Here is a 25,839-nt window from a genome sequence, read left to right as displayed (position 1 = left end):
AGTCCTAACCAAGGACTTAAGAACTGTTAAGGATCTGGGATAGACAGATCTGGATGTTTGATGGTGTTGCAGATATCATTGCAGAATGGAAGCTGTCAGTCATCTTTTGCAATTGACTGATGGCAAATTTGTCAATGCCAATAGTGTTCAAGTGGTGCTCCAGTTGTTTTGGGATTGCACCCAAGGCACCTATTACTATTGGTATTACTTTTGCTTATCTTTGTACAGTTGTTCTATTTCCATTTGGTTATCTTCTCCTGTTCTTTCTCTTCTCTTCTACTGTCTCCAGGTTCTGCCACATCCATTATCCAGACTTTTTTGTCATTCTTATTGACAATGGTTAAGTCTGAGGTGTTACGTGGCAGGTGCCTGTCTATTTGAATTCTAAAGTCCCAGAGCAATTTAACTACTTTGTTTTCTATGACTTTCTCTATTTAATGGTCCCACCAGTTCTTGCATGCAAGCAAATGATATTTCTTGCTGATCTTCCAATGTACTATTGTTGCTACTTTGTCATGCCGCTGCTTGTAGTCAGTTTGGGCAATCTTCTTGCAGCAGCTTACTAGGTGGTTCATTGTTTCTTCAGCTTCTTTGCTTAAGTAGCACTTACTGTCCGTTTCTGTTTTCTCAATTCTGGCTTTGAATACATTTGTCCTTAAGGCTTGGTCTTGTGCAGCCAGAATTGTCCCTTGGTCTCTTTCTTCAACTTTCCTGTTCTTAACCATTGCCAGGTCTTGTTATTATCTGCTTTTCTTGTTATTTTTTAATGTACTGGCCATGTAGTGCTTTGTCTTCCCATGCCTCCATTTTGTTCTGCATTTGGTCTTTTTTGTAGGCTAGTTTGGACTCTTCAGTACCTTCCCAGCATAGTACCGTATTTTTTGGACCATAAGACGCACTTTCCCCCCCCAAAAGTGGGGGGAAACAAGGGTGCGTCTTATGGTCCAAAGGTGATCCGTATGGCCAGCCCCAACCTCTGCAAGTGGAAAGCAAGGGAGACTGCCAGGAGCACGAATTGACACGTGCTGAGAAACGCCGATCTCGCGCACCTGCAATCTCCCTCGCTCGGTTTCAGCTTCCTTTGCTACAAGAGAAAGCAGGCTGAAACCGAAAGAGGGAGATTGCCAGGAACACGAATCTTGCGCTGCTGCAATCTCCCTCGCTCCGTTTCAGCTTGCTTTCTGGCAAGAGAAAGCCAGGCCACAGGGCCGCCTCCATGGGTACTGCTCTAACACGGAGAGGGAAGGACAAAGAGGGAGGGAAGGAAGAAAGGGACAATGGGAGAGAGAGAGAGGGAGGGAGAGAAAGAAATAGGGAGGGAGAGAAAGAAGGAGAAAGAAATAGGGAGGGAGAGAAAAAGGGAGAGAGAGAAGGAGAAAGAAAGGGGGAGAAATAGAGGGAGAGATAGAAAGAGGGAAAGAAAGAAAGGGAGAGAGGGAGAGAGACAAGGAGAAAGAAACAGAGGGAAATAGAGGAAGAGAAAGGGAGAAATAGAGGGAAAGAGAAAAATAGAGAGGGAGAAAAAGAGGGAGAGAGAGAAGGAGAAAGAGGGAAGGAAATAGAGGGAGAGAGAGAAAGAGGGAGAAATAGAGGGAAAGAGAAAAATAGGGACAGAAAGAGGGAGAGGGAGAGAAAGAGGGAGAAAGAAAGAAGGAGGGAGGGGGAGAGAGGGAGAGAAAGGGGGGGAAGAGAGAAATTAAATCAATAACATTATTGTTAAGTGAATCTGGTTTCCCCACTAACTTTGCTTGTCAGAAGGTTGCAAAAGGCGATCACATGACCCTGGAACAATGTGACCATCATAAATATGAATTGATTGCCAAGCATCCGAATGTAAATCACATGACCCTGGGGATGCTGCAATGGTCATAAGTGTGAAAAATGGTCATAAGTCACTTTTTTCAGTGCTGTTTTAACTTTGAACAGTCACTAAGTGAATTGTTGTAAGTCGAGGACTACCTGTACTTTATCTTTTTTTTCCTTTTTTGGGGGTGGGGTGTCAAGTTTTTGACACCTTGCTGGGCGACTGGTGGTACTCGGACATTGTCTTGTCCTAAAAGTGGTACAATGGATGAAAAGGTTGAAAAGCCCTGTTTTAGTATACCAGTACTATTTGGTTCAGAGTATTTTTTTTCTTGTTTTCCTGCTCTAAAAACTGGGTGTGTCTTATGGTCAGGTGCGTCTTATGGTCCGAAAAATACGGTAACTTCAGTGCATCTTCTTTATTGTCTTTCAGATATTCTTCCAAAGCTCTTTTTTTCTTCTTCAGATGTACTTGCAACAATCCATGCCCACCTATTTGCCTTGGTAGGTAGAGTCTGTCAATGTCGCTGCATGGATGGAAGGGCATTATTCATTGTCATCATTATCATTATTATTAAGATTTAGACTTCAATTCAGTTCACAGTCTGGGACTGGTAAAACCTAACAGTTCAAGTCTTAGCCAAGGATTTAAGAGCTGTTAAGGTAATGTCTGAGTATATACAGTGAGGGAAACAATTATTTGATCCCCTGCTGATTTTGTACATTTGCCCCCTGACAAAGAAATGGTCTATAATTTTAATGGTAGGTTTATTTTAGCAGTGAGAGACAGAATAACAACAAAAAAGATCCAAAAAATGCATTTCAAAAAAGATTTGCATTTTAATGAGTGAAATAAGTATTTGATCCTCTATCTATCAGCAAGATTTCTGGCTTCCAGGTATCTTTTATACAGGTAACGAGTTGAGATTAAGGGTACTCTCTTAAAGGGAGTGCTCCTAGTCTCAGCTTGTTACCTGTATAAAAGACACCTGTCCACAGAAGCAATCAATCAAACAGATTCCAAACTCTCCACCATGGCCAAGACCAAACAGCTGCCCAAGGATGTCAGGGACAAGATTGTAGACCTACACAAGGCTGGAAAGTGCTACAAGACTATCACCAAGCAGCTTGGTGAGGTGACAACAGTTGGTGCGATTATTCGCAAATGGAAGAAACACAAAATAACTGTCAATCTCCCTTGGTCTGGGGCTCCATGTAAGATCTCACCTTGTGGAGTTGCAATGAAAATAACAGGGAGGAATCAGCCCAGAACTACATGGGAAGATCTTGTCAATGATCTCAAGGCAGCTGGGACCATAGTCACCAAGAAAACAATTGGTACCATGCTACGCTGTGAAGGACTGAAATCCTGCAGCACCCGCAAGGTGTCCCTGCTCAAGAAAGCACATGTACAGGCCTGTCTGAAGTTTGTCAATGAACGTCTGAATGATTCAGAGAAGAACTAGGTGAAAGTGAGGTCAGATGTGACCAAACTCGAGTTCTTTGGCATCAACTCAACTCGCTGTTTAGAGGAGGAATGCGGCCTATGACACCAGGAACACCATCCCCACTGTCATACATGGAGGTGGAAACATTATGCTTTCGGGTGTGTGTGTGTTCTACTAAGGGGACAGGACAGTTTCGCCGTATCAAAAGGACAAAGGACGGGGCCATGTACCATCAAATCCTGGGTGAAAACCTCCTTCCCTCAACCAGGGCATTGAAAATGGGTCATGGATGGGTATTCCAGCATGCCAATGACCCCAAAACACATGGCCAAGGCAATAAAGGAGTGGCTCAAGAAGAAGCACATTATGATCTTGGAGCGGCCTAGCTAGTCTCCAGACTTTAATCCCATAGAAAATCTGTGGAGGAAGCTGAAGATTCGAGCTACCTCGAAACCTTAATGACTTGGAGAGGATCTGCAAAGAGGAATGGGACAAAATCCTTCCTGAGATATGTGCAAACTTGGTGGCCAACTACAAGAAATGTCTGACTTCTGTGATTGCCACAAGGGTTTTGCCACCAAGTAGTAAGTCATATTTTGCGAACGGTTCAAATACTTATTTCACTCATTGAAATGCAAATCAATTTATAACTTTTTTGAAATGTGTTTTTCTGGATTATTGTGTCTCTCACTGTTAAAATAAACCTAATATTAAAATTATAGGCTGATAATGTCTTTGTCAGTGGAGAAATGTACAAAATCAGCAGTTCAAATAATTTTTTCCCTTACTATAGGCAGTTCCAAGTAAGGTGGTTTTTTGCAACGTCAGAATATTCAAGTCTGATAAGTTCAAAATTTCCAAGTATCTAGGCAACCCTTTGGCTATTACTCCAAAGGCTCCTATTACTATTGGTACAACCATTGGTTTCTTCGTCCACAATTGCTCAACTTAAATTTCTATCATCATCATCATCATCATCATCATCATCATCATCATCATCATCATCATCATCATCATCTTCATGTAATTCACATAATTCTCACAGCCCTACACAATTAGTGGGACAAGGTGGATTTGGCTGCCCTATAATCTGTTTTGCTTCAAATTCTTGCTTTGAGGTATTATTCTCTCTTCAAAAAGAAAAACTAAACAATTTGGAATAACAAAATCATAATATGGTTGCATAGTGCAAAGCTTAAAAAGTATTGTTTCCTAAAAAAGAGAATGAAATTTTGAAGAGGTCATCCAAATGTACCACATTCTAGAAAAAATATATGGTGGATGGTTGGCAGCTATTTAAGCTAATTCAAGGAAATATTCATCTTGACCTCATTTGCAAAATTATCAGCATTTGTTCTTATCAGAGATTTTATTTGCTGGAACAGATTACAACAGCTATTATATTTTTCCTGCTGTTCCCAATGCTGCAGAAATGAACAGCCAAATGCATTAAACACTTGATAATTTGGGGGAGCTTTAAAATGCAAGAGGCAAAAAAAGATAATGTCCTCTATGCTTAGTGATTTTCTTTGTATCCTTGGGTGTTTGTAGAATGACTTTCTGATTTTATTCTTATTTCACCAATTCTGTTAATCTCCAAAATATTTTTCAGGTTTTTAAAAATACCGCTTGCTTAATTCAAAAAGATCACATTGTGCTACTCAGTTTCAGCATCAAACAGCACAACAGCAGAGTTAAAAATTAAAGAGACTCTATCTCCACTTTCCACATTTATTAGTAATCAAATTTCTTTTGAGCCAAACCCAAATCACTCAAGATACAGTACTTGTAAATCCAGAGATCAGCTAGAACAAATGCTATTGGCACCACTGTGGTTCAACTCTCTGACATACTGTACAATAAGATTTGTAAGGATTTAAATAAATAAGCAAACATAGAGGCACTGCTATTCCGAACAATTTCTCATGTTTGATATTTCAGGTTTCAGTGGTGAGACGACTGCTTCTAATGCTGCCTTCATGATCTTTTACACTTGAAGGTCAAAAAAATTCTTCAAGCCCTTTTGTATTACACACTGCAATAAGGAGAGATTTGAGGTAACGTCTCCCACATTTAAAACTGTGTTAAAAGGCTTCAGAGAGATTCCTGACCTAAAAAAAAAGACTCTACTTGGGCACTTACTTTGGAATTAACAGTTCCACGATTGCAATAGAGTTTGGCATTGGTTTTCCTGTTGTTTGGATCTATTGCTAGAGCCTCTGTATAAAGTGTAAAGGCCAGCTTGTAATTCCCTTCCTTGAAAGCCTTGTTACCATCATCTTTCTTTGCTTTCAGTGCTTTGGCATTCTGAAGGAAGAAGTGGGTCAAGAGATAATGAAAGTCTGAGTAATTAAAAAAACAAACAAACCTTGGGCTGTCTTAGCAAATCTTAGTTGGCTAACTCGCATAAAGATTTCTATTGAAGAATTACCCAATTCCCAATCTCAGGATCTAGCAAACAGAGAGAAGTATTTTTGGCACATCTCAATACGTTGCCAAAGTTGCGTAGTAAGAAGCAATTAATAATATTTGGAAGAAAAGAGATTATTATGCAGATGACAGCATTCCTTCTCTACTCAGTTTGAAAATACCTAATTTAGCACCTGCTTTAATAATGTAATAGCAAAAACAGATTGCTAGCTGCTACCACCATCTACCTTCCTTTGAACATGGCATGAAATTTAGGATTTCTAAAGTAATTCCTGGGAGCACTCTGGAAAAATTCGGGTAAGTCAGAGTTGAACCTCTGCATCTTTTAAGTATTTATTTAAAACATTTTTAGCAACTCTAGGATGCTGTAACTAGTAGCATCCTTCATCATTGAACACTGGAGTTCTGAATCAGCAAGATTTGGAAAGCCATCCCCCACCCAGGCCTGTCATAAAACCCATACATCTCCCCAGCATTTCTTTTGATGCTTACACGGCAGGCAAGGCAGGCTTTATCGTGGTCAGGAGCCATTTTTAGTGCCTGGACGAAGAACTGCACAGCCTTCTCGATGCAGTCCTCATAGTAAAGGCAAAGCCCTCGGACATAGAGAGCATCAGCATTTGTTGCATCTATTCGCAAGATGTCGCTAAACACAGTGCAGGAGCAGGGGAAAAAATCACAGGACAAAAACAGAGCTGGGTACATTCTTACTCTCAAATCAATACTGTAAAGAACTTGTAGCATAACAATATGTGAGTATTTCAAATCAATATGCGATGCCTCACTTCTGCAGTTTCCAGGCAAGGACAGCATCCTTTGTAGCTGTCCACTTTCTTTCCTTTCCTCTAATTCCTGACACTGGTCTTTTTTTTTTTGCTTTTATTCTAGTGGACCATTTCCATTTCCATTCCAGCTCCCTTCTGTCAATTTCAAAACAAGTATACACGTGAGTATTTTTATTTATAATCACATTTGTATAGCCCATCTCACATAACTACTCTGGGGTGGTGCACATAACCATTTTTGAAGGCTCCTATTGCATTTAATTTTGCTTTCTGCCAGGGGTCCTGTGGACACAAAGATACATCAGAACTAAAAATGTTTTAGTCAATTATGCACACTAATTGTTCACTTTTCATTAAACAATAATTTCTCCTATTTGCTGTAAATTCTGAACCTGACACAGAATGGAATGATTCGAATAGTGAACTTGTTCGGGCAGGATTGAAGTTGTCCTTATCCCTTCTTTGTGGGTCTTCTGCAAATTCAGCTTAACAGGAAAGAGCTGTGTTATGCCAAAGTGAGTTGTGAATCACACTCACTTTTTCTGTGACTGCATTTGTGAACAACAAGCTGAGTTTATTTCTCAGTACCTTTATTCATATCCTTGTTTGATTCTCCTCAAATTACTTGAGGACCTTTCCATTAGTTCATTTGATTTCCATTCCTCTCCTTTCCCATCTCTTTCTTTTCACAATACATCCCGGTTTTTAAATATTTTTTTAAACTGTGGTTTTTGCAAAAATGAAAAGAGCAAAAACAAACATAGACTCCACTGTAATTTAGAGAAATAAAAATTGTCTTGGGTGCCAATGTGTCTTCTCAATACTAGATAATGCAAAAGCAGAGTTCCAGTCTTTTTGTTAACAGTCAGGAACATGAGATATTGCCCTCAGTGTTAACTACATCATTATTTATACATATAGGCTTTCCCATCAAATCTGTTATAGTTCTTACCTTATAACAGACTGGGCATCAGAATAGCGACCTAGCAAAGCTAAACATTCTGCTTTTAGGATTTTGAACCGGTGACAGGCAGGGGCAAATTCTAGAGCACGATCCATACAAAAGACAACCTGGGAAATAGACACAAAACAGAAAAGAAACAAAAATAGAATAGAAACAAAAACTCAGATATTGGTTTGAAGGCAACCCTATGCCTGCTGAAGATATGCATGCAGCTTGAATAATCTGTAATAGTTGAGAGTTCTGCTCTGAAATTCAGGATAGGCAAAAATTAGTATCTTTTCCATTTAACACATAATTCATAAAGCATATGGATAATGTATGTATCTCTCAGCAGCTTTTGGTCCTAATAGCTAAATAAGAGTCAATAGGTTCAGAGGCAGCATAGCACAATATTGGTTACTATGGACAATGTTGACAAGGGAGGAACATACCACCGTAAGTTTGAAATCTGATTTATTTCACAGATTATGAAATAACACTACTTATAGATCTGCATAAAGAGTCTTTTGCACAGGATCCATATCTTTTGCAAATTAGCCTAAGGCCTTGAAATGGTACTAATTTTCAAACACCAAAGCTCAGCCTCTCCCAAAAGTCTTATGAACCTTTTTATGAGAGAACATAGAGAAGTTTAAGAAGCACAAATACCCTCTCCTCCCCAAGTAACTAAACTGCTACTAGTCACTGATTAAGGCCATTCACACCTAATACCTGATATCATTTTTTTCTACCTAGCAGCAGTGGGAACACCCCCCCCCAAACAGGTAAGGTGAGGGGTTTCTGCAGGTCTGATCTTCAGGATATTCCTGTGGAAAGTTACATGAATCAAGCCTTTCCAATATGCGACAATAACCTCCCATCTATTAATTACTCTTGGAAGAGCATAAGAATTTCTTTATTTTGAAAATGATCCTTGGCTGAAAATATGCACGTAGTCATTCCCAGAAGAACTAACAGGTGAAGCACATAGTCTTTATTCATAGAAATTATTGGGTGGAATTTGTTTTGAGAGCAAAATCAACCTAAACCCAAGTATGCCACAATCATAAAATGGGAGAGGGGGGTTCTGAGTACTACCTAAAGATGCAAAACATGAATATGGACAATAGATAATAGTAGATAAATCTTTGGTATTTAGAAGTTCTTCTTTAGGAATATTTCTCTTGGCGTTGGGGGGGAAGGGGCAAAAAAAAAAGCAAAAAAAAGCTATAGATTACTACCTACTTTCCACACTCTTCATCTAGACCACTTTTAATCTTTAAACTAGATACCTTTGCCCCAACTTCTATGTGACCAGGACAAATATGGCTTAATAATACACCATACTTTTTGCATACTTCTGTATTCTGGGGTAAAAGCTTTTCTAAATAATAGAGGATGGTATCTTCTCCACTATTTCCAAAGAAGTAATGAGTGCTAGAATTGAGTCCGCATAAGTCCACTAGTTTATCTGTCACAGCTTCTCTGTTCATGGGACAAGCCTGATCACTTGCCACAGCCCTGCCTCCCATCACAAAGACAGCTTGTTCACTATATTAGTCCCCACTTTCCCCCACCGGTAAAATGATTTTTGAATCACTGAAAAACTTGATTCACTGAAGTATAAGCATAATTCAAGGGAAAATGTAAATATCAACATTTAGAAAATGGATAATAGTGAATTGATCTTAAGTTAATTACCCATAATGAATTTGCATATGTACTGCTAAGTGGAATTATGGCACCACTCAAGCAACCCAAAAGAAATGCGTTGATGGGGTAGACAATGATGAGAAAAATAGGAGTTCATTGAGCTGGAGATCCACTTGCCCCTAAGTTCTCAGAATTCAGATTTCTACTGAATATAATTTTTCAGCAAATTTCTAGTAAAAATTGTTATTATGGCATGGGACATATAAGACAACTCAAAAGGTAAATACTTTTTCTGCTACAAATTTCATTTTAAAAAATTTAAGAATGGAAAAGATGGCAAGGCATACCCAAATTTTATCTTGTTCATCTGAAAGTGTTGATTCCTGTGCTCTTAAAAATGAAAGTGTGTGTTATTTAATAAGGTGGTCCTCTCATTTTTCTGAATGTTTATTTAGTGTCCTGTGATTGCAGAAATTTGGAGAAATACTGCACTAGAAACTTAAGAAGCTGAAAATGATAAAAGTGGCTTCAATGAAGGAGCAGCTATAATGCAAATGATGAACCCAAATTTCAGGCCTCAGTGAGTGTTCTCATGGTCTCTCAGCTGTATATGAAGAGGACATTGTTGTTGGTTTGAGGCTCAGCTGGATTCTCAAATTCCCTTCCCCCAATTCTTCTCACTGGTGACATCACCACTGGGTGTGTGGAAAGTGCAGAGACACTCCAGATGATGGAGCCACAAAAAAGGAGGAGCTTCTTCTCCAGAAACAAGGGACGTGTTTGATACTGCGTAAGGGACAGAGAAGCCTAGATAGAGCTCGCTCAAGACAAGGCAGATTTCTTCCTTAAGACAAACTTCTGATTGTCTCTGGTGAACCAGCTGCTGTTGGCAATTAGAAAGCAGCATAGTAAGAATTCACTAGGTCAGACAGAGGACTTAACACTGAAAGAGTGAGGCTAAGCAACAATACCATCTTGCTGAAGAGCAATTAAGAAAAAATTATTACTCAGAAGAGACAAAAAAAGAGAGGGAAATTGTGGTCTGAAAAAAAAATCAAACTTGTTTTTCCATTTATGAAAAGGATGAGATTAAGTACATGTTGAGAGCAAGAAAGGAGCCTCATGGCCCCAATTAGGCAAAATAATAAAAAAAGTTTTCTCCCTCCCTCCCTCATTACACACACACACACACACACACACACACACACACACACACACACACACACACCAATCAATGTTTATCACCTTTCGGAAGTCCCGTTTTTCAAAGTCAACTTCAGCAATTTTCTCATATTCTAGAACAGCTTTGGCACTCTTCAGCTGGAAGAGAAGGCATCATATCAGAAGGACATCAGGCATTTCACTACTGAATGAAATCCCAGGATTCTCAATCAGCTCTAAGCCAGGAATTCTGAGAGCAGTAGAGCTCACTGTATCTGATGGATAGATAGCAACACTGGGGAGTCTAATGTTTTAAATGTTATATTTATTTGAACTTCATAATGATACCTCTATTTTGATAAACAACATTTAACCATCACTTTTCAACAATCTTAATACAGGCTAATACAGGATGCACAAAGTCTTATACCCAGGATATCTTCAGGATATATGTTATGATTAAGAATCAGGTTTCTAGCATACATGACTTCTGATGTTCCTGAATATATTCAGGCAATATTTAAGATATGCTACAGCACTTCTGGGCAGAATTTCTCTCCTCTATGCTGGAGGACTCTAAGAGTTATGCTTCTCTACAAAGCAACTCTTTACATAAGCATTTATATCCCATATTTAAAGAAGTCAGCATGATAATACAACATGGCTCCTCAAACTGTGTTTTCAGACCTCAAGGATATCATGAGCAATCTACTAGGGGTGGGATTTTTAAATATCGGACTAAGCCCAACAGATAAAGCATAAGTGCTGCCAAAAGATTCCCCCCCTTTGTCTTAAACTCACATAGACATAAAAGGGGCAAAGTTTGGAGCAAGTTTTGAAACATGGCTAAAACTGAAAGTGTCTTTTATCTGTCAGAACCACCCATCATTTTTTTAAAAAAACTGTGATTGAGCAACAGATGTTGGTTTTTAGGATTTAAATAAATTCAGATAATTTCAAAAACCTGGTTAATATAACACGCTAACCTGCCATTAAGATCAATACTGTGCACTTAAGGCAAATGGAGGGGAAAAAATGGAACAATTCACACCAGAGGAGGGATCATCTTGTAGATTTTATCCTTAATAACAAAATGTTATTATATCATGTAAATATATTCTGTACATTAGCTTTTAATCATTTGGAGGAGTGGTTTAAGGACAAGCATTAATTATTCCAGTAAGAACATGAGGGGTTTTAAAGAAAATCCAGAAATTGTGTATATAAAAGGAAAAGGAAGTTTTCTCACCAAACAAAGACTGGTAGAGATACAGTATCACTTATACTCACAGGCGTATTGCCAGGACAAGGGATAAAACTTTTAATTCACTAATGTCCTATGTATAACTGAAAGACTGGAATAGCTATATACTTTCAAAACAAAATCTTAAACTTAAATTTGGTATTCAAAAGAAGTGTTAACTAAATTAATATAACCCAGTGCAACATATCTTGAGACATTTATCAGTGAAACAAGGGCTGCTGAACCAGATCAATCATCCAAGTCTGGCACCCCAAATATTCTGTTCTTCAGATAAACCTCGTATTCAATACCTTACCTCTTGCTCTGCCTGTGCGTTTTTATGATCCAATTCTAGAACTCGTTGGAAGCAGCGGCTGGCAGCCATGGCATGCCCCAGAGATAGGTGGCACTTTCCCTCTCTTAGATGTCCCTGAGAAGATAGGAAAATTATGAAAGCATGCCACTGTGCTGGAGGATCAGGAGAGCTACACATATGAGTCACATACCCTCAAAAAGCTATCGTCCATTCTGACTGATTGCTGAGCATCCCCCAGGGCCTCCCGAAATTTGCCTAACATCATGAGAGTGGCAGCACGGTTTCCATAATAACTGGCATTGCTGGGACATGTATCTGGAGGACATGAAACAAGAAGATAGTGTTCATTTAGAAGCAGAAAAGAACTCACTTGCCATATATATCAAGTGTCTCTTTTTGAAGGCATTTTCAAAAAGATAAAAAGAAAGCTATGTGCTGTTCTACAAGATTTTGAACTCGTTCTCTCCACAAAGTAGATTTTACTTTTTATTCAATATTAATAATGCTAATAATGTTTTTATTTTGATACACAGTACTAGATCCATACTGTATCTCTAGAACAGGGGTAGGCAACCTTGGCTCTTTTATGACTCGTGGACTTCAGCCATGCTGACTCAGGAATTCTGGGAGTCGAAGTCCATGAGTCATAAAAGAGCCAAGGTTGCCTACCCCTGCTCTAGAACAGCCATAAATCAGAGAATATAACATAGACTGAAATACATGAAAAAACTTTACTCTGTATGCATTTATATGGTTTTCTGCATTAAAAATGCTGGATTTGACTGCTGTAAAGAATTATCCACCTAAGCCAGTTCATACATACCAGAATAGAGACATTTCCAATTGAATGAAATAAAGGCCTTCATGACCTACACTTGGGTGTGCCCAAAGGTCAGTTTTCAGACTTCCCATCCCTTTCCTTTTCATTCTCACCTATGGCTTTTGTATAGTAGTTGTATGCTTCATTGTAGTCCTTTTTGGCATAAAATGCATTTCCTTGCTCCTTGAAGGACTCTGCTTCTCTGAAAACCCAACAAAATATTATAATCTGAAATGCAGCAGCCTTCAATCCAGGCAAGACAACAGCAAAGCGGTGATAGATCTATCTTTATCTTACCAGAAACCACACTACCTGAGCCCTGAATAACAAATGTGTTAAGTACTGGAAAATGGTTCATGCTACTGAATGCACCTTCATAAAACATTTATTCTCTCAATGATTACCATAATGAACCAATAAAATAGCCCTTAACTAATAATAAACATAATCCCATTTCTATTAAGAAGAAATGCAGTTAACATTTCTTAGTTTGCAATAGTGGCAAACTGCATAGTGTTTTGTCTAGCGACATGAATAGCAATTCTATTTCCACTCATCTCCCCCCATCTATGTGGCAATTCAGAATGAAAAAGATGGCTTCAGCCAGGTTCGTTTCAGAAGTTGAAGGTCAGACACACACACACACACCCCGCCCCCGAAAGGAAAAGGAGTTCCTGTAAAATAATAAGATAAGTACACATTAATGTGATGCTAATCTTCTGATGGTTCCCTAGACTTTTGGAGGTGTTTGTCATGAAATTTATTTATCTTTCTGCCTTTACATCCCTATTCTTTACCCAGGTAGCTTCTGACAAACGGTAGCCTTTCCACTGAACTAGATACTGTAATTTCCCCTTGTACAACTAGAGACAAGAATCTGTTTTATTTCATAATGGGTATCACCATCCACTATGTTGGTCTCTGGAGTGGTTCAACGTATTGGCCTTAAGGTTTTCTTGTAACTGGTTTCAACAAACTGCAATGGAAAATTGGATGTATTTTCCAATGAATTTGGGTTCCAGCTTCTTACAAGGCAATTTTAATCTTAAGTATTTGGTCGAGAGGTAGACCATCTCTCCTATATGAAATGGCCTCTGGGGAGATCGCCTCTTATCTGCTTGCTCCTTATAAATCTTTGCTGCTTCTTTCAAGGCTCGTTTAACATTTGCCCAAGTGCTCTGCAGTGTGTTTACCCATTTGGTTAGTGTCTGTGAGGAGGGGGGGCTTCTGAGGGTATTTTGGCATGGGTACAAATTCCCTGCTTGTGGATACTTTAAAGGGAGTAAGACCGGTGCTGGTATGCATAATATTGTTGTATGCCAATTCAGCAAAAGGCAGAAGGTCTGCCCAGTTAGTTTGCTGATAGTTAACATAGCACATCAAGTATTACTCCACCATTGCATTCGCTTGTTCAGCAGCTCCATTCGTACTCGGATGAAAAGCCGAGCTGAGCCCGAGTGGATCCAATCAGCTTCACAAACTCCCACCAGAACTTTGCAGTGAACTGGATCCCCCCAATCTGATATGATTCTTTTCAGAGCTCTGTGGAGCTGATAAGATATGCTTCAAAAACAGTTTTGCTAGTTTCTGAGCAGAGGGGTGACCAGGACAGGCTATAAAGTGAGCCTGCTTTGAAAAATGGTTGATGACAGTCCAAATCACAGTGTTCCCACTATTTTCAGGAAGTTCGATGATAAAATCCATTGCGATTTCTTCCCAGGGCTGGGAATGACTCCGCTATGTGTTGCAACAGTCCAGGGGGTTTAATGGGTCTTTCCTCCTTCCTGCCCCTGCAGGAATGACCTTGGTTCCCATGGGACTGCTCGATGTTTTGTCTAGTGACACGAATAGCAACACTACTTCCCATCTCTGCCCATCTATGTGGCAACTCAGAATGAAAAAGACTCCTTCAACCAGGTTCGTTTCAGAAATTGACAGTGGGTTGGTTTCCGGACATTTCATTAGCAGGCTAGGTAACATCTTCAGCAGAGTTTAGGGGATGTCTGTGTCAGTACTCTTCTGTTTATAAGAGCTTCAGGTGCGGGTTGTCAAGTGAAGGTCTTGTGATGGGTCAGGTGTGAGTCATCAGTGGGAGGTTTGTGATGGGTCTTGTGATGGGAGGGGGCTTGCGTGGCTTGGTTGAGGGTCGGTACTGTCTCTGGTTGGCTGTTTGGTTGATTTGGATTCTGAGGGATTCGTAGGCTGGTTGTAGGTCAATGTGTCTGTTGATGGAATTGTTTGTGGAGTGACAGGCTTTGATGAACTCATGAGTGTGGCGGCAGGTTGCATGGCCAATGGTTTTAGTGTTGCTCCAGTCAAACTGGTGTTGTTTGGTGTTGGTGTGGGTAGAGATTAAGGATTTGGGATCATGGTGTTTGATTGCCAGCCACTGTCCCTGGATCCTGGTTTTTAATTGATGTGATATTTGTCCCACGTAGAATTGGTTGCAATTGTTATTGTTGATTTTGTAGATTACATTATTTCTTTCTTTCTTCTGTGTCTTGTCTTTGGTCTTGGATAATTCCTGGCGGAGTGTGGCTATGGGTTTGTGGGCTATTGCTATCCCTAGGAGTTGGAGAATTCTGGCTATCATTTCCGACACCCCTTTTGTGTATGGTAGTAGTAGTTTTTGCATGGTGGTCGGCTGTGTGGTATGTTGTGGTTTGGGTGCTATGTGTTGGAATACAAAGTTTTTGGATAGTCATTACAGAGAAAGACATCAAGTAGCTGTTTCTCTTCTGCTTTTCTTAGTATGGGGTACTGCAGTGTATCCTGGCCCTTTTGAAGAGAGTCTGGACACAGCTTCTTTTGTGTGCAGTGGGGTGGCTGCTTGTGAAACTGAGGATCTGGTCCATGTGTGTAGGTTTGCGGCAGTTCTCCATTGTCCAGTCTCCTGATGTTGATGTCAAGGAATGGGAGTCTGTTGTTTGTTTCCTCTTTGCTTGTAAATTTGATCCCAGGGAATATGTTATTAAGTAGGTGGTGTGTTTCTTCAATTTGGGAGCGTCTGATGATGACGAAGTGTCTCCTGAATTTTGGTTTGATGGTGGGTAAAGCTATGGTTTTGAGTCATTTTATGACTTCTTCTGCTATAAGGCTTGATATGGGAGATGACAGCCAGAATTCTCCAACTCCTAGGACAGTAATAGCCCACAAATCCACAATCACACTCTACCAGGAATTATCTAGAACCAAAGACAAGACACAGAAGGTTGAAAGAAACAATGTAATCTACAAAATCAACTGTAACAATTACAACCAATTCTACATGGGACAAACATCATGTCAATTTAAAAACAGGATCTACAAACACCAGTTGGCAGTCTAACGCCACAATCCCAAATCCTTAATCTCTACCCACACCGATACCAAACAACACCAAAATTATCGGCCATGCTACCTCTCGTCACACTTGTGAGTTCATTGAAGCCTGTCACTCCACAAACAATTCCATCAAAAGACACACTGACCTACAACCTCACAGAATCCATATCAATCGCACAGCCAACCAGACAGTACTGACCCTCAACCCAGCCACTCAAGCCCCCTCTTCCACCAGTTCATTTTCCAATGACCCTGACCTGATGTAACCTCCCGATCACAAGACCCATCAAAAACCTTCCACCGATGACTCACACCTGACCCATCACAAGACACACCCGCACCTGAAGCTCTTATAAACAGAAGAGCACTGACACAGACATCCCCTAAACCAGGGGTGTCAAACTGCCGGCCTGCGGGCCAGACACATCATGTGGAAGCTGCGCCCATCCCATTGCCAGCAATGGCAAAACCGTCCCGATATGTTGCGCGATGTCATGTGATGTCGCGAGTTTGACATGTCTGCCCTAAACTCTGCTGAAGATGTTATCTTCCAGATTTTGTAACTAACAATGACTTGGTCATACAAATTCTTGAAATTGTAGGTTCAACATCTCCAGAGGCCATCAGATCGGGGCAAGCTATTACAAACTATAAGTAAGTTTACATGTAATTGATATATTAGAAATACTTAGAATGATGATGTTGTATTGATGACTTTGAGCCAATCTCTTTCAACCTACCACCTCACAGAATTGCTGTTGTGGGGAAAATAGGAGGAGGAAGGATTATTAGGTATGTTTGCCACCTTGAGTTAATGATAAAAATTATAAAAATGGAATAAAAAGAAAAAAAAAGAAAACCAATAAAAGTGAACTGTTTGAATAAAGATAAATAATCCCAGAAGCAGCAGTGGCAAACCATTTCTGTTGTTGTCAAGAAAATGCTTTTAAAAATGCTATCTTTTAAAAATGCTATGCAATTCTGGAAATTGCATAAACCACTGATTCTCCCCTACCTTAATATGGACTTTGAGGCTTGTCACTTATTTACATGTGCATGATTCTAAGTGAAGTTTGCATTCAGTTGAATTATTGAAGACAACAGCTTGTTTCTACTCTAATGGCTGGTTAGGGTCTGCCAAATTCATACAGGATATTATCAAACTATGTCAGAATGGGAATATAGCACTCTGGCAAGCAGGCTCTTTACAGAGGAATGCACTAGACCTTTTGAGCAAGCTGGGAATTCAACTCCCAAACTAGCTATTGCAACAGCCAACCATAAGAAACAAAAAGCACCTTTGAATCCAAGCTAATGGCTCTAAATTGGTTTCTTCAGTGGAATCCCACCCCCCTTAGTACTCCTGGAAACAGCTAAGTAAAGCTGTTTGGCCTTGACAATACAAGCCATTTAGGAAGAAAAAAAAATCTCAAGAGAGAAAAAGAACAATGGAGGGTTGTATTGGTATGTGTTAACATGGTTTAACCTCATTTTGACCTCAACCCACTGGCCAACCTCTCTAGACTCCTACCCTCAGGCAGTTCCCATTAGAATGGAGCAGTTTAGTAGATTAGGTTGTAAATACAATCAAATGAATCCAAAAACATTTCATTTCAAACAGGCTGATGGAGGTCAAGACTAAAATACATACTGCTCACATTCAGTGTAGACAATCGTGTTTAATTCAAGAAAGTTACAATGCCTTTGATTTGTCCTAGCCTACAAAAAATTTAAGGATTAAGAGAGGGATGGCACATGTAATCCAATAGGTATAGTAAGATCCACGTTCCTATTCCCACTATTTTTAACTGTGAATATGCGATTTGAAAATCACCAGGGATGTTTTTTTTGTGTGTGTGTGGGGGGGGGGTTGCCAAGAAGAGATTAGAGGTATCTATATTTAAGGCTCACAATTCTCCATAGCAAGCGAAGAACAATCAGAATGTAGTGAAATTATTATTGCATAACAGCAGGATATGAAATCATGGCTTGATTTTGGACTTTTTAAATGTAAACAAGTTATAACTCCCCAAAGATGTATCAGAGAGAAATGGTTCTTATTTTTTTGGAAAACAACAAAATAGAAAAAGGCCAATGCTAACAAGGACTTGATACTCAAGGTATATTTATGCTCCTTGTTAAGGTATAAAGTAAAATAATAATAAAGTAAAATGATTTTTTTAAAAAAAACAACATTTGCATTGTACCAGTGTGCTACAATAATTATAAAGACAAAGAAAAAAATAACATCAGAAATTGGAATTGTATTAGAATATCTATCACCATCCCACTGCAGATCACACACACAATTGGTAGGGGTTCCAGGCAAGTCATGTTTCAGTAAAGTTAAACTGCCTTTACTTATTAACCCATTTTAATCTCTAAGAAAACTTCAAAAAAGTTGCAGTTTCTTTAAATCTCAAACCACACAGTAGAAACTTGGGCACTAAAATCTACCCACTTTTATCCATTTAATGAATGTTCTACGTTTTAAGATGCAATTTTAGAAACAGAGTCCTTGTTTACTAAGGACCGGCTGCCAGAACAAGAGGGAAGTCAGGATCTCCTGATATCACAAATGGTTGTTTCTGCTTCCAACAGATGCCATAGTCTGAATGAGGTCATTCTGTAAAGCTTGCGCTGATGTAGGCTGCGTTCCCCACTTGCTGCTTTTGAAGCTGAAAAAAGAATCTGGTTTGGCTAAAAATACTATCTAATTTCCTGAATAGGTCTTTTTGTTGGGCAAGAAGTTGGTGTCCATCTGTGAACTCTGGGGGTGAGACACAGAGCAACAATGAAGAACTAAAAAAAGAAAAAGAAAAAAAATTCTCCCTATAGTTCTAAGCTTCTGTGAAGCAAATAGCTATGCTAGGAAAGGTGCCTCTTGAATGTGATACCATAGATTGTTATGGTAGTGAAGAGGTAAACAGTAAAAGATATCCACGAAGTTGAACAGTTAAAAAAAAGGTCTTAGATGTCAAGGTTATGGTGACATCTTGAGAGGACAACAAAATTATATAGGACATATTCTGGGCAAAGACTTCTAAGGAGCACTGGCATTCCATACATGGCAACAAAAAAGATAAGCAATGGTGTTAATAGTAGTTTTCTCTCTACTACTGATTGTTCCCTACAGTGTGCAGATGTAATTAAGGGTTGTACATCTTTTATATCAATTGGTGATTTAAATAGAGCAACAGTCTATTTCATTTGCACAAAATGTGAGATTGCATAAAGTTCTTAGGCACACTCTCAATTCATTAGGAATTCATTACACATATGCAGGAGTTCTTTAGATTAGAAAAACTAGTATACAAGGAGTATCTATGGAGATTCTCAATCATCCAGGTCATGGTTGTACTTTTCCGAAAAGACAACTGGGCATTCTTGGTTTTTTAATTTGAAAATGTTTTGCTTCTCATCGAAGAAGCTTCTTCAGTTCTAACTGAAGTTAGAACAGTTCTCTTACATGAGAAGTGAAATGTTTTCAAAGAAAAAGAAAACAAGAAAATCCAGTTGCGTTTTGTAAAAAGCATCTTTGGGATAGCCCACAAGGATTTTTATAAGAGCAAAAATTTCATAAACCAAAAATCGGCTCTGAAACAGCAATGCATAAGATCAGTAAAATCACATAAACTAGTTACTAGGGTATAAGAACTATCTCAAGTTACGTACAGGTAGTCCTCGAGCTACAAGTGTATTAGAACCTGCACATTCCGCTCATAACTCGAAAACTTGTGGGAGTGAATCTTATACCTCGAATGAGATCACTCCCTTGTTTGTTAAGACACATGCAGCTCATTAAGTGCACATGAGGTGTCTTCAGGGTGGGGAAGGCCATGGGAGACCCTAGTGATGGAACAGGCCCCCCAGGCCTAATCGACCTACTAAGATACTTCATGCTTCCCCCTCCCTTCTTCCTGCGCCCGACTCACTTACCTTGAAAAGATCTGTCTTCTTTCTGCTGCGGTTCCTGCTTTCGAGGGACAGGAGAGTCGATGGAAGCCCCTGGATGTCATAATATCGCACACATTCAGGCACCAATCCTCTTTTGCAGAGAATGGGTGCGTGAACTCTCGCGCTGTTTGCAGAGCCTGCCTCCTGTTCCCCCCAACTCCGGAGTCATGAGGCTGCCACCTCCGGAATGGAGATCCAAGGGAGGCTTCTGCATCCTGCCAGAGGTCGCATCTAGGTCTCGGAGGACTGCTCCAAGCTGATGCCGCCTGGAACGGAGCCTCTGAAGGTTGGATCCAGGTCTCGAGGACTGCTCCAAGCTGATGCCGCCTGGAACGGAGCCTCTGAAGGTTGGATCCAGGTCTCGGAGGACTGCTGCAAGCCATTTGCACCCAGAATGGAGTTTGGGGGACCCTTCTGCATGCCTCTGGATGTTGGATCCAGGCTGGATCCAACCTCCGGAGACATGCAGAAGCCTCCCTTGATCTCTGTTCCAGGCGGAAACAGCTTAGAAGATGCCTCCGACGCCTGGATCCAATCTCCAGAGGCATGCAGAAACCTCCCCTGATCTCCATTCCAGGCACAAATGGCTTGGAGGCCGCCTCTGATGTCTGGATCTGACCTCCAGAGGTACGCAGAAGCCTCCCCCAGCCTGTTTCGGGCGGCTTGGAGGAGGCCTCACTTTCTCCCCCGGCACAGCGAGCTCCGGTGGGCTGGACACAGGTATGAGGGGCCTGGCTTTCTCCCTCAGTTGAAGACTTCAGGCCTGCCCTCAGGCAGAAAGGAGTTGGGGTCAAGAGCAGGAGACAGGCACCAAAAACACCTCGTACAGAGAATGAAAGTTTCTGAGGTCTGTGATTTGGCGCAACACTTGTGCGAGATCACGGACTCCAGAAACTTCCATTCTCGGTGCGCAAAGTATTTCCAAGCCGGCTCTCCTCTCCCTCAAAGGGAAAGAAACCGTGGCAAGGTGAGTCCGGCACGGCAGGGAGGGAGGGGGAAGCAGATGTGGGGAGGGGGCGGAATAGGGTGAATGTTGCCGAGCCTCTGCCATCGTTTGTAAGGGCAGTTTTAACTTGCACGATGGAAGTGGAATTAGCATAATGCAAGTTATTGTAGCATGTGAATAAACATTCATCTGTGCACCAGTGTCGCCTAGCGTCTACTGGAAACAACTGAAGTCAAATAAGTAAAGTGCTGTATAAAATGCTGAAAAAGCACTTTTATAACATAGAGATTTGCAATTTTTTTTCCAAATTCTCATACATTTTAAGCTTATGTCTTTGGGATTTTCCTTGATCCCAAAGTGATCATACTTTGATTCAAAACCTTTAGTAAAATTTCCCTTTCCTGTGATGTATACCACACTGCTGTGCCAGATATTGTGTTGTCTTGCCAGATATTCAGTAAGCTTTGGTTTTCTTTTCCTGTAAACTAATGAGCTCCAGATATCTGAACTCTGTTATTTAGAGCTTGATTTTATTCTCTGAATAGAAAAAGAAACCCATTACTGAGACAATAGAAGTTTCCTCTACTAAAGAAGCTCAAAATTGTGAAAAACTCAAAACTGCCAAACAAATCACTTTTTAAAAAGTTAGAACAGTAACATGCCTTTATTCCTCATTATTCTATGCAGCCATAATTATCAAATAAAAGCGACATGAAAATATGTTGTTTTAGCATGTTTAAATCTTGAAGACTGTGTATTATTATACTACATCATCAGAAAATCTCAAGCTATACCTCTTTTTTATTGCTTCACAATTGTTATTGAAAATGGGATGAGGAGTATTCTTAGAGCAAAAGTAGAAGAACAATTTCATATAGGAACCTCAGCTAATCAGAACTCCTAGGCAGAGTTTAGTGTTTTATTTATTTATACATTTCCTCTTTACACCTTACAATTGCTATGAAGGAAGGGGAATCGTACAAACATCTGAAGCCTCTAATTCACTTCAGAGGCAGTCAATAGTACCTAGAAGAAATTTCCTTACAAACAAACTGATTAGAATTCTTGCACGCTCTGCCCCTCTGAAGAAAGAAAAAGAAATCTGAAGAAGTTTGAATTTCCTGAATCACAAAGACCTAGCAGTTTGGGGATTTTTTATTCCTATTTTCTGAATTGCAGTTAATGTGTAAAGTCCTTGGGACTAACTAAGCCTGCAGACATTTTCATTACCTGACTAAGTAAATCACCTGTGCTAATGAGTATGAGGTTTGCTCCCTGTTTATATACAACAGCTTGCCCTGTCAATGTTGATCGAGATGTGGTTTTCTCCTTGGTAATGCCTTGATTTAGGACATATTTTTTATTTGTCTGATGTTAATCCCTGCTTATCTGGATATAGTCTTCTGGAAAGGATGCCTTTTTGTTCTCCTTGTTAATTGTTTCCTTTGAATTGTGTATAAATGTGTGATTTGTGTCTACTGACAGCTGATTTACCTGAATTTTCCTTGTCTGAATGCCAGGCTTCCAGGAATTCCTTAGTGTTTCTGGATTTAATTTGGTCTTGGACACTCCATTTCCCAGTTGAAACTATGGTTGAGTCTCAATAAAGGAGGACATTTGTAGTTCAGAATTGAAATGAGGTATTCTTGGTGAGCGCCTGTTACTCATCCCAGTTTCTGCCAACCTAGCAGTTCGAAAGCACGTAAAAATGCAAGTAGAAAAATAGGGACCACTACGGTGGGAAGGTAACAGCGTTCCGTGCGCCTTTGGCGTCTAGTCATGCCAGCCACATGACCATGGAGACGTCCTCGGACAAGCGCTGGCTCTTCGGCTTTGAAACGGAGATGAGCACCGGCCCCTAGAGTTGGAAACGACTAGCACGCATGTGCGGGGGAACCTTTACCTTTACCTTACCTATTCTTGGTGCTCTCTGAGCTTGGTTGTTTTGTTGCAGATGTTTCACTACCCAAACTAGGTAACACCAAAGATTCAAAGAATATCCCTACAGACTTAATTTCTAATATTTATCTTGAGATAATAACTATGTGATTTTAACGATCTTATGCATTGCTGTTGCAGAGCTAGTTTGGCTGAGCCTGTCCATGTGTTGTGAGATTAAAGAATTTTCACAGTATCTTCTGTCTGCTAGTTGCTGTTCATGGATGTGCTCTGTAATCCTCTGTCCTACATAGTAGCTGTTACAATACTTACACCGTATGATGTAGATAAGAGGTCCCCAACCTTCTGGTTCCATGGAGAGAGGTTTTTCCGTGGACCGGACAGTGTGTAGTTTTGTGTGCTGCCTGCATCCCACAGATAGGGCTTTGCTTGTTTGTGCAGACTGATTGCTGGCTTGCCGCAGCCTGGTTCTGGTCCATGGACTGGGGGTTGGGGACCCCTGTTGTAGATGAGTCCTGTTTTTTTTTTCTTCTTCGGCTACTGGGTCCTTTAATTTACTTAAGATGTTCTGGAGGACTTTAGTTGGTTTGTGTGCTATGGTGATGCTATGATTGTTGTTGCTTGACGTGTTTTTGATGTACATCAATAGACACATAAATACCTTTACAAATGATGCGCCCCACACTCATTAGCACTGATAATGTTACCTAACTGGGTAATAAAATGTCTGCAAGCAAATAACCTTGTTCAGAGAGCACCAAGCATTCTGAGCTACACATATTCTTTTCAGTTGGTAATTTTGTGGGCAAATACATACAGGAAGTCCTTAATTTACAAAAGGTTACTTAACAGCCATTTGCATTTACAATGACCATGGAACTGGTGCTTTACAGCCTTTAAAACTATTATAATTGGTAGCGTTCCCCTCCCCGCCCCCAGGTGCTGGGTAACCAGTCACAGCATTAACTGCAATTAAGTGACTGCAGTCTGTGATCTTCTTTGTCAATTTCTGGCTTTCTTTACTGGTTTCTGGCAAAAAAATACCATTAGAATGTACTCAACATTTACCACTACAGGTAATTCTTGACTTACACCAATTGAGCCTAAAATTTATGTTGTTAATTGAGACATTTGTTATGTGAGTTTTGCCTTATTTTATGAACTTTCTTACCACAGTTGTTAAGTGAATCATTGCAGTTGTTAAATTGGTAACATGGTTGTTAAATGAATCTGGCTTCCCCATTGACTTTGCTTGTCAGAAAGTTGCAAAAGGTGATCACATGTTCCAGGCACACCGCAACCATGATAAGTATGAACCAGTTGCCAAGCATCTGAATTTTGATCACATGATCATGGGAATGCTGCAAAGGTCATTATTGTGAAAAATGGTTATGTCAATTATTTCAGTGCTGTTGTAACTTTGAATGGTCACTAAATGAACTGTTGTAAATCGAGGACTACCTGTATATTCCCTTAATGACCATAGCAAAAAAAATGGTAGAAAAACAATTCCACTCTCCAGCTAAGAAAAAAAAACCCTCTGCACGAGATGGAATGACTGGGTTCAGTGCTCTTTTTTGTAAATTTCCCAGTCAAAGATTTATTTTCTTTCCCACTTTGTTTTAGCAAGAGTGAAATTTTTAGGAATAAAAACTGGGGTAGCATAACTGAGTATCATACCTACACAAACCTGTTTTTTGCCCTGTTTTCTCTTGTGGTTGCAGGAAGAGGGATGAAAAGAGAGAACCAATCAGCCAAGGGCAGAGAATGCCTAGAGAACCCCCATTTTCCCCGGGGGGCTCTCTACAATGTAATTTCCATTATAATTAGGAAAAAAAGTAATTAAAACCCCACTTTGTCTAGCAAAACAACAAAGCTGACCAGGGAGCAGAAACTTTTGTCTTTTGCTCTATTTACCAAATTTTCCTGGTGTCATAACTCAAACCAGTTCAATAAGTCATATAAATAGGACATTGAAAACAATCACTCCAGACCAATCATGTGACTATATAAAAGTATACAATATTTCCCAATTTTAATATTCAAAGCTTTTAACATTTAAGATAATAATGGAGAATATTTGTAGCTCAGGGTTGAAATGAGGGGTCCTTGGTGCCCTCTGAGTTTAGTTGTTTTCTTACAGATGTTTCATTACCAAAACTAGGTCACATCTTCAGTGTTCAATCTGATGCATCAATCAGAGCACTGATGATGTTACCTAGTTTAGATAATGAAATATCTGCAAGAAAACAACCAAACTCTAAGAACACCGAGGACCCTCATTAAGAAAACTACCAATTGCTCACAATTGGGAATCAAATGCCCTGCCTTGAAATTCCAATAAGAATAGCAAATATTGTATTATTGATCTTCACGGTTAACACATGCCATATTTAGATTTTTATAACCATCACAGTTAATGAATTTACCCTGACAGTGTACATTTATGCTAGGATAAATTCTCATTTTAGATACTAGGATTATGCATTATTCCAAATAGAAATGTAGTACCTATCTGCAATATCTTAACACAATTATGTTTTCCAAGCATCATACAGTAGTTTAGGGAAAACTCTAACCCTAATCCTAATCCCAGCAGTTTTGAAGCAATTTCACTCTTGCTCCAAGCAAATAGGTTACATTTTTGTTTCCATGATCTCAAAAACATAATTACAAAATGCTGCACAATCCTACTAGAGGTTGTCCCAAAACAGAAATTCTTCCAAAACCCAGAATATGCCCTTTTTTGTGAAGCAGTATACATATTCTCAGGATGTGAGTAGGCCATTCAGGCTATGAAAGTTGTACTGGAGTGGTTTTTAAATTGGAGAAAATCCTTCCCACACAGTTGGTAAGGAATTTGTAAATATTGCAGAGGATTCTGAAACATGCTCTGGGAACAATGGTTAGTCATTATGGATGCCTGATATGCAAGATATAATATGGTCTTTTTTTCTCCTATGTAGTACATATCTTCTTTCTACCTCAGTACTGAAAGACACAACTCTACTTTTTACACTCTCAACTATTATCTAACATTGTGGTACAATAACCCATGCCTGGATTCATATATCATATTGAACTATAATTTAACTATGGTGCACTGAACAA

At 39.7% G+C, this 25,839-nt stretch overlaps 1 protein-coding gene across 3 annotated transcripts in view; it reads right to left on the bottom strand.

Annotated features, from left to right (window-relative positions):
- DNAJC7 (DnaJ heat shock protein family (Hsp40) member C7) overlaps positions 1–25,839 on the bottom strand; it is a 38,122-nt gene that overhangs the window by 10,298 nt on the left and 1,985 nt on the right. The window contains exons 2-8 of one of the 3 annotated variants that reach the window (XM_081344301.1): positions 12,716–12,804; positions 11,973–12,097; positions 11,783–11,896; positions 10,308–10,382; positions 7,419–7,537; positions 6,174–6,327; positions 5,394–5,558 (exon numbers count right to left, since the gene is read on the bottom strand). In XM_081344301.1, the coding sequence (XP_081200427.1) occupies positions 5,394–5,558; positions 6,174–6,327; positions 7,419–7,537; positions 10,308–10,382; positions 11,783–11,896; positions 11,973–12,097; positions 12,716–12,804 (841 nt within the window). The remainder of the gene's footprint in view (positions 1–5,393; positions 5,559–6,173; positions 6,328–7,418; positions 7,538–10,307; positions 10,383–11,782; positions 11,897–11,972; positions 12,098–12,715; positions 12,805–25,839) is intronic. The other 2 variants (XM_081344303.1, XM_081344302.1) reach the window with 2 other exon arrangements.

Source organism: Vipera berus (genome assembly GCF_964194415.1).
Source record: "Vipera berus genome assembly, chromosome: Z".
NCBI lineage: Eukaryota > Metazoa > Chordata > Lepidosauria > Squamata > Viperidae > Vipera > Vipera berus.
This window is presented reverse-complemented; position numbering and strand designations above follow the sequence as displayed.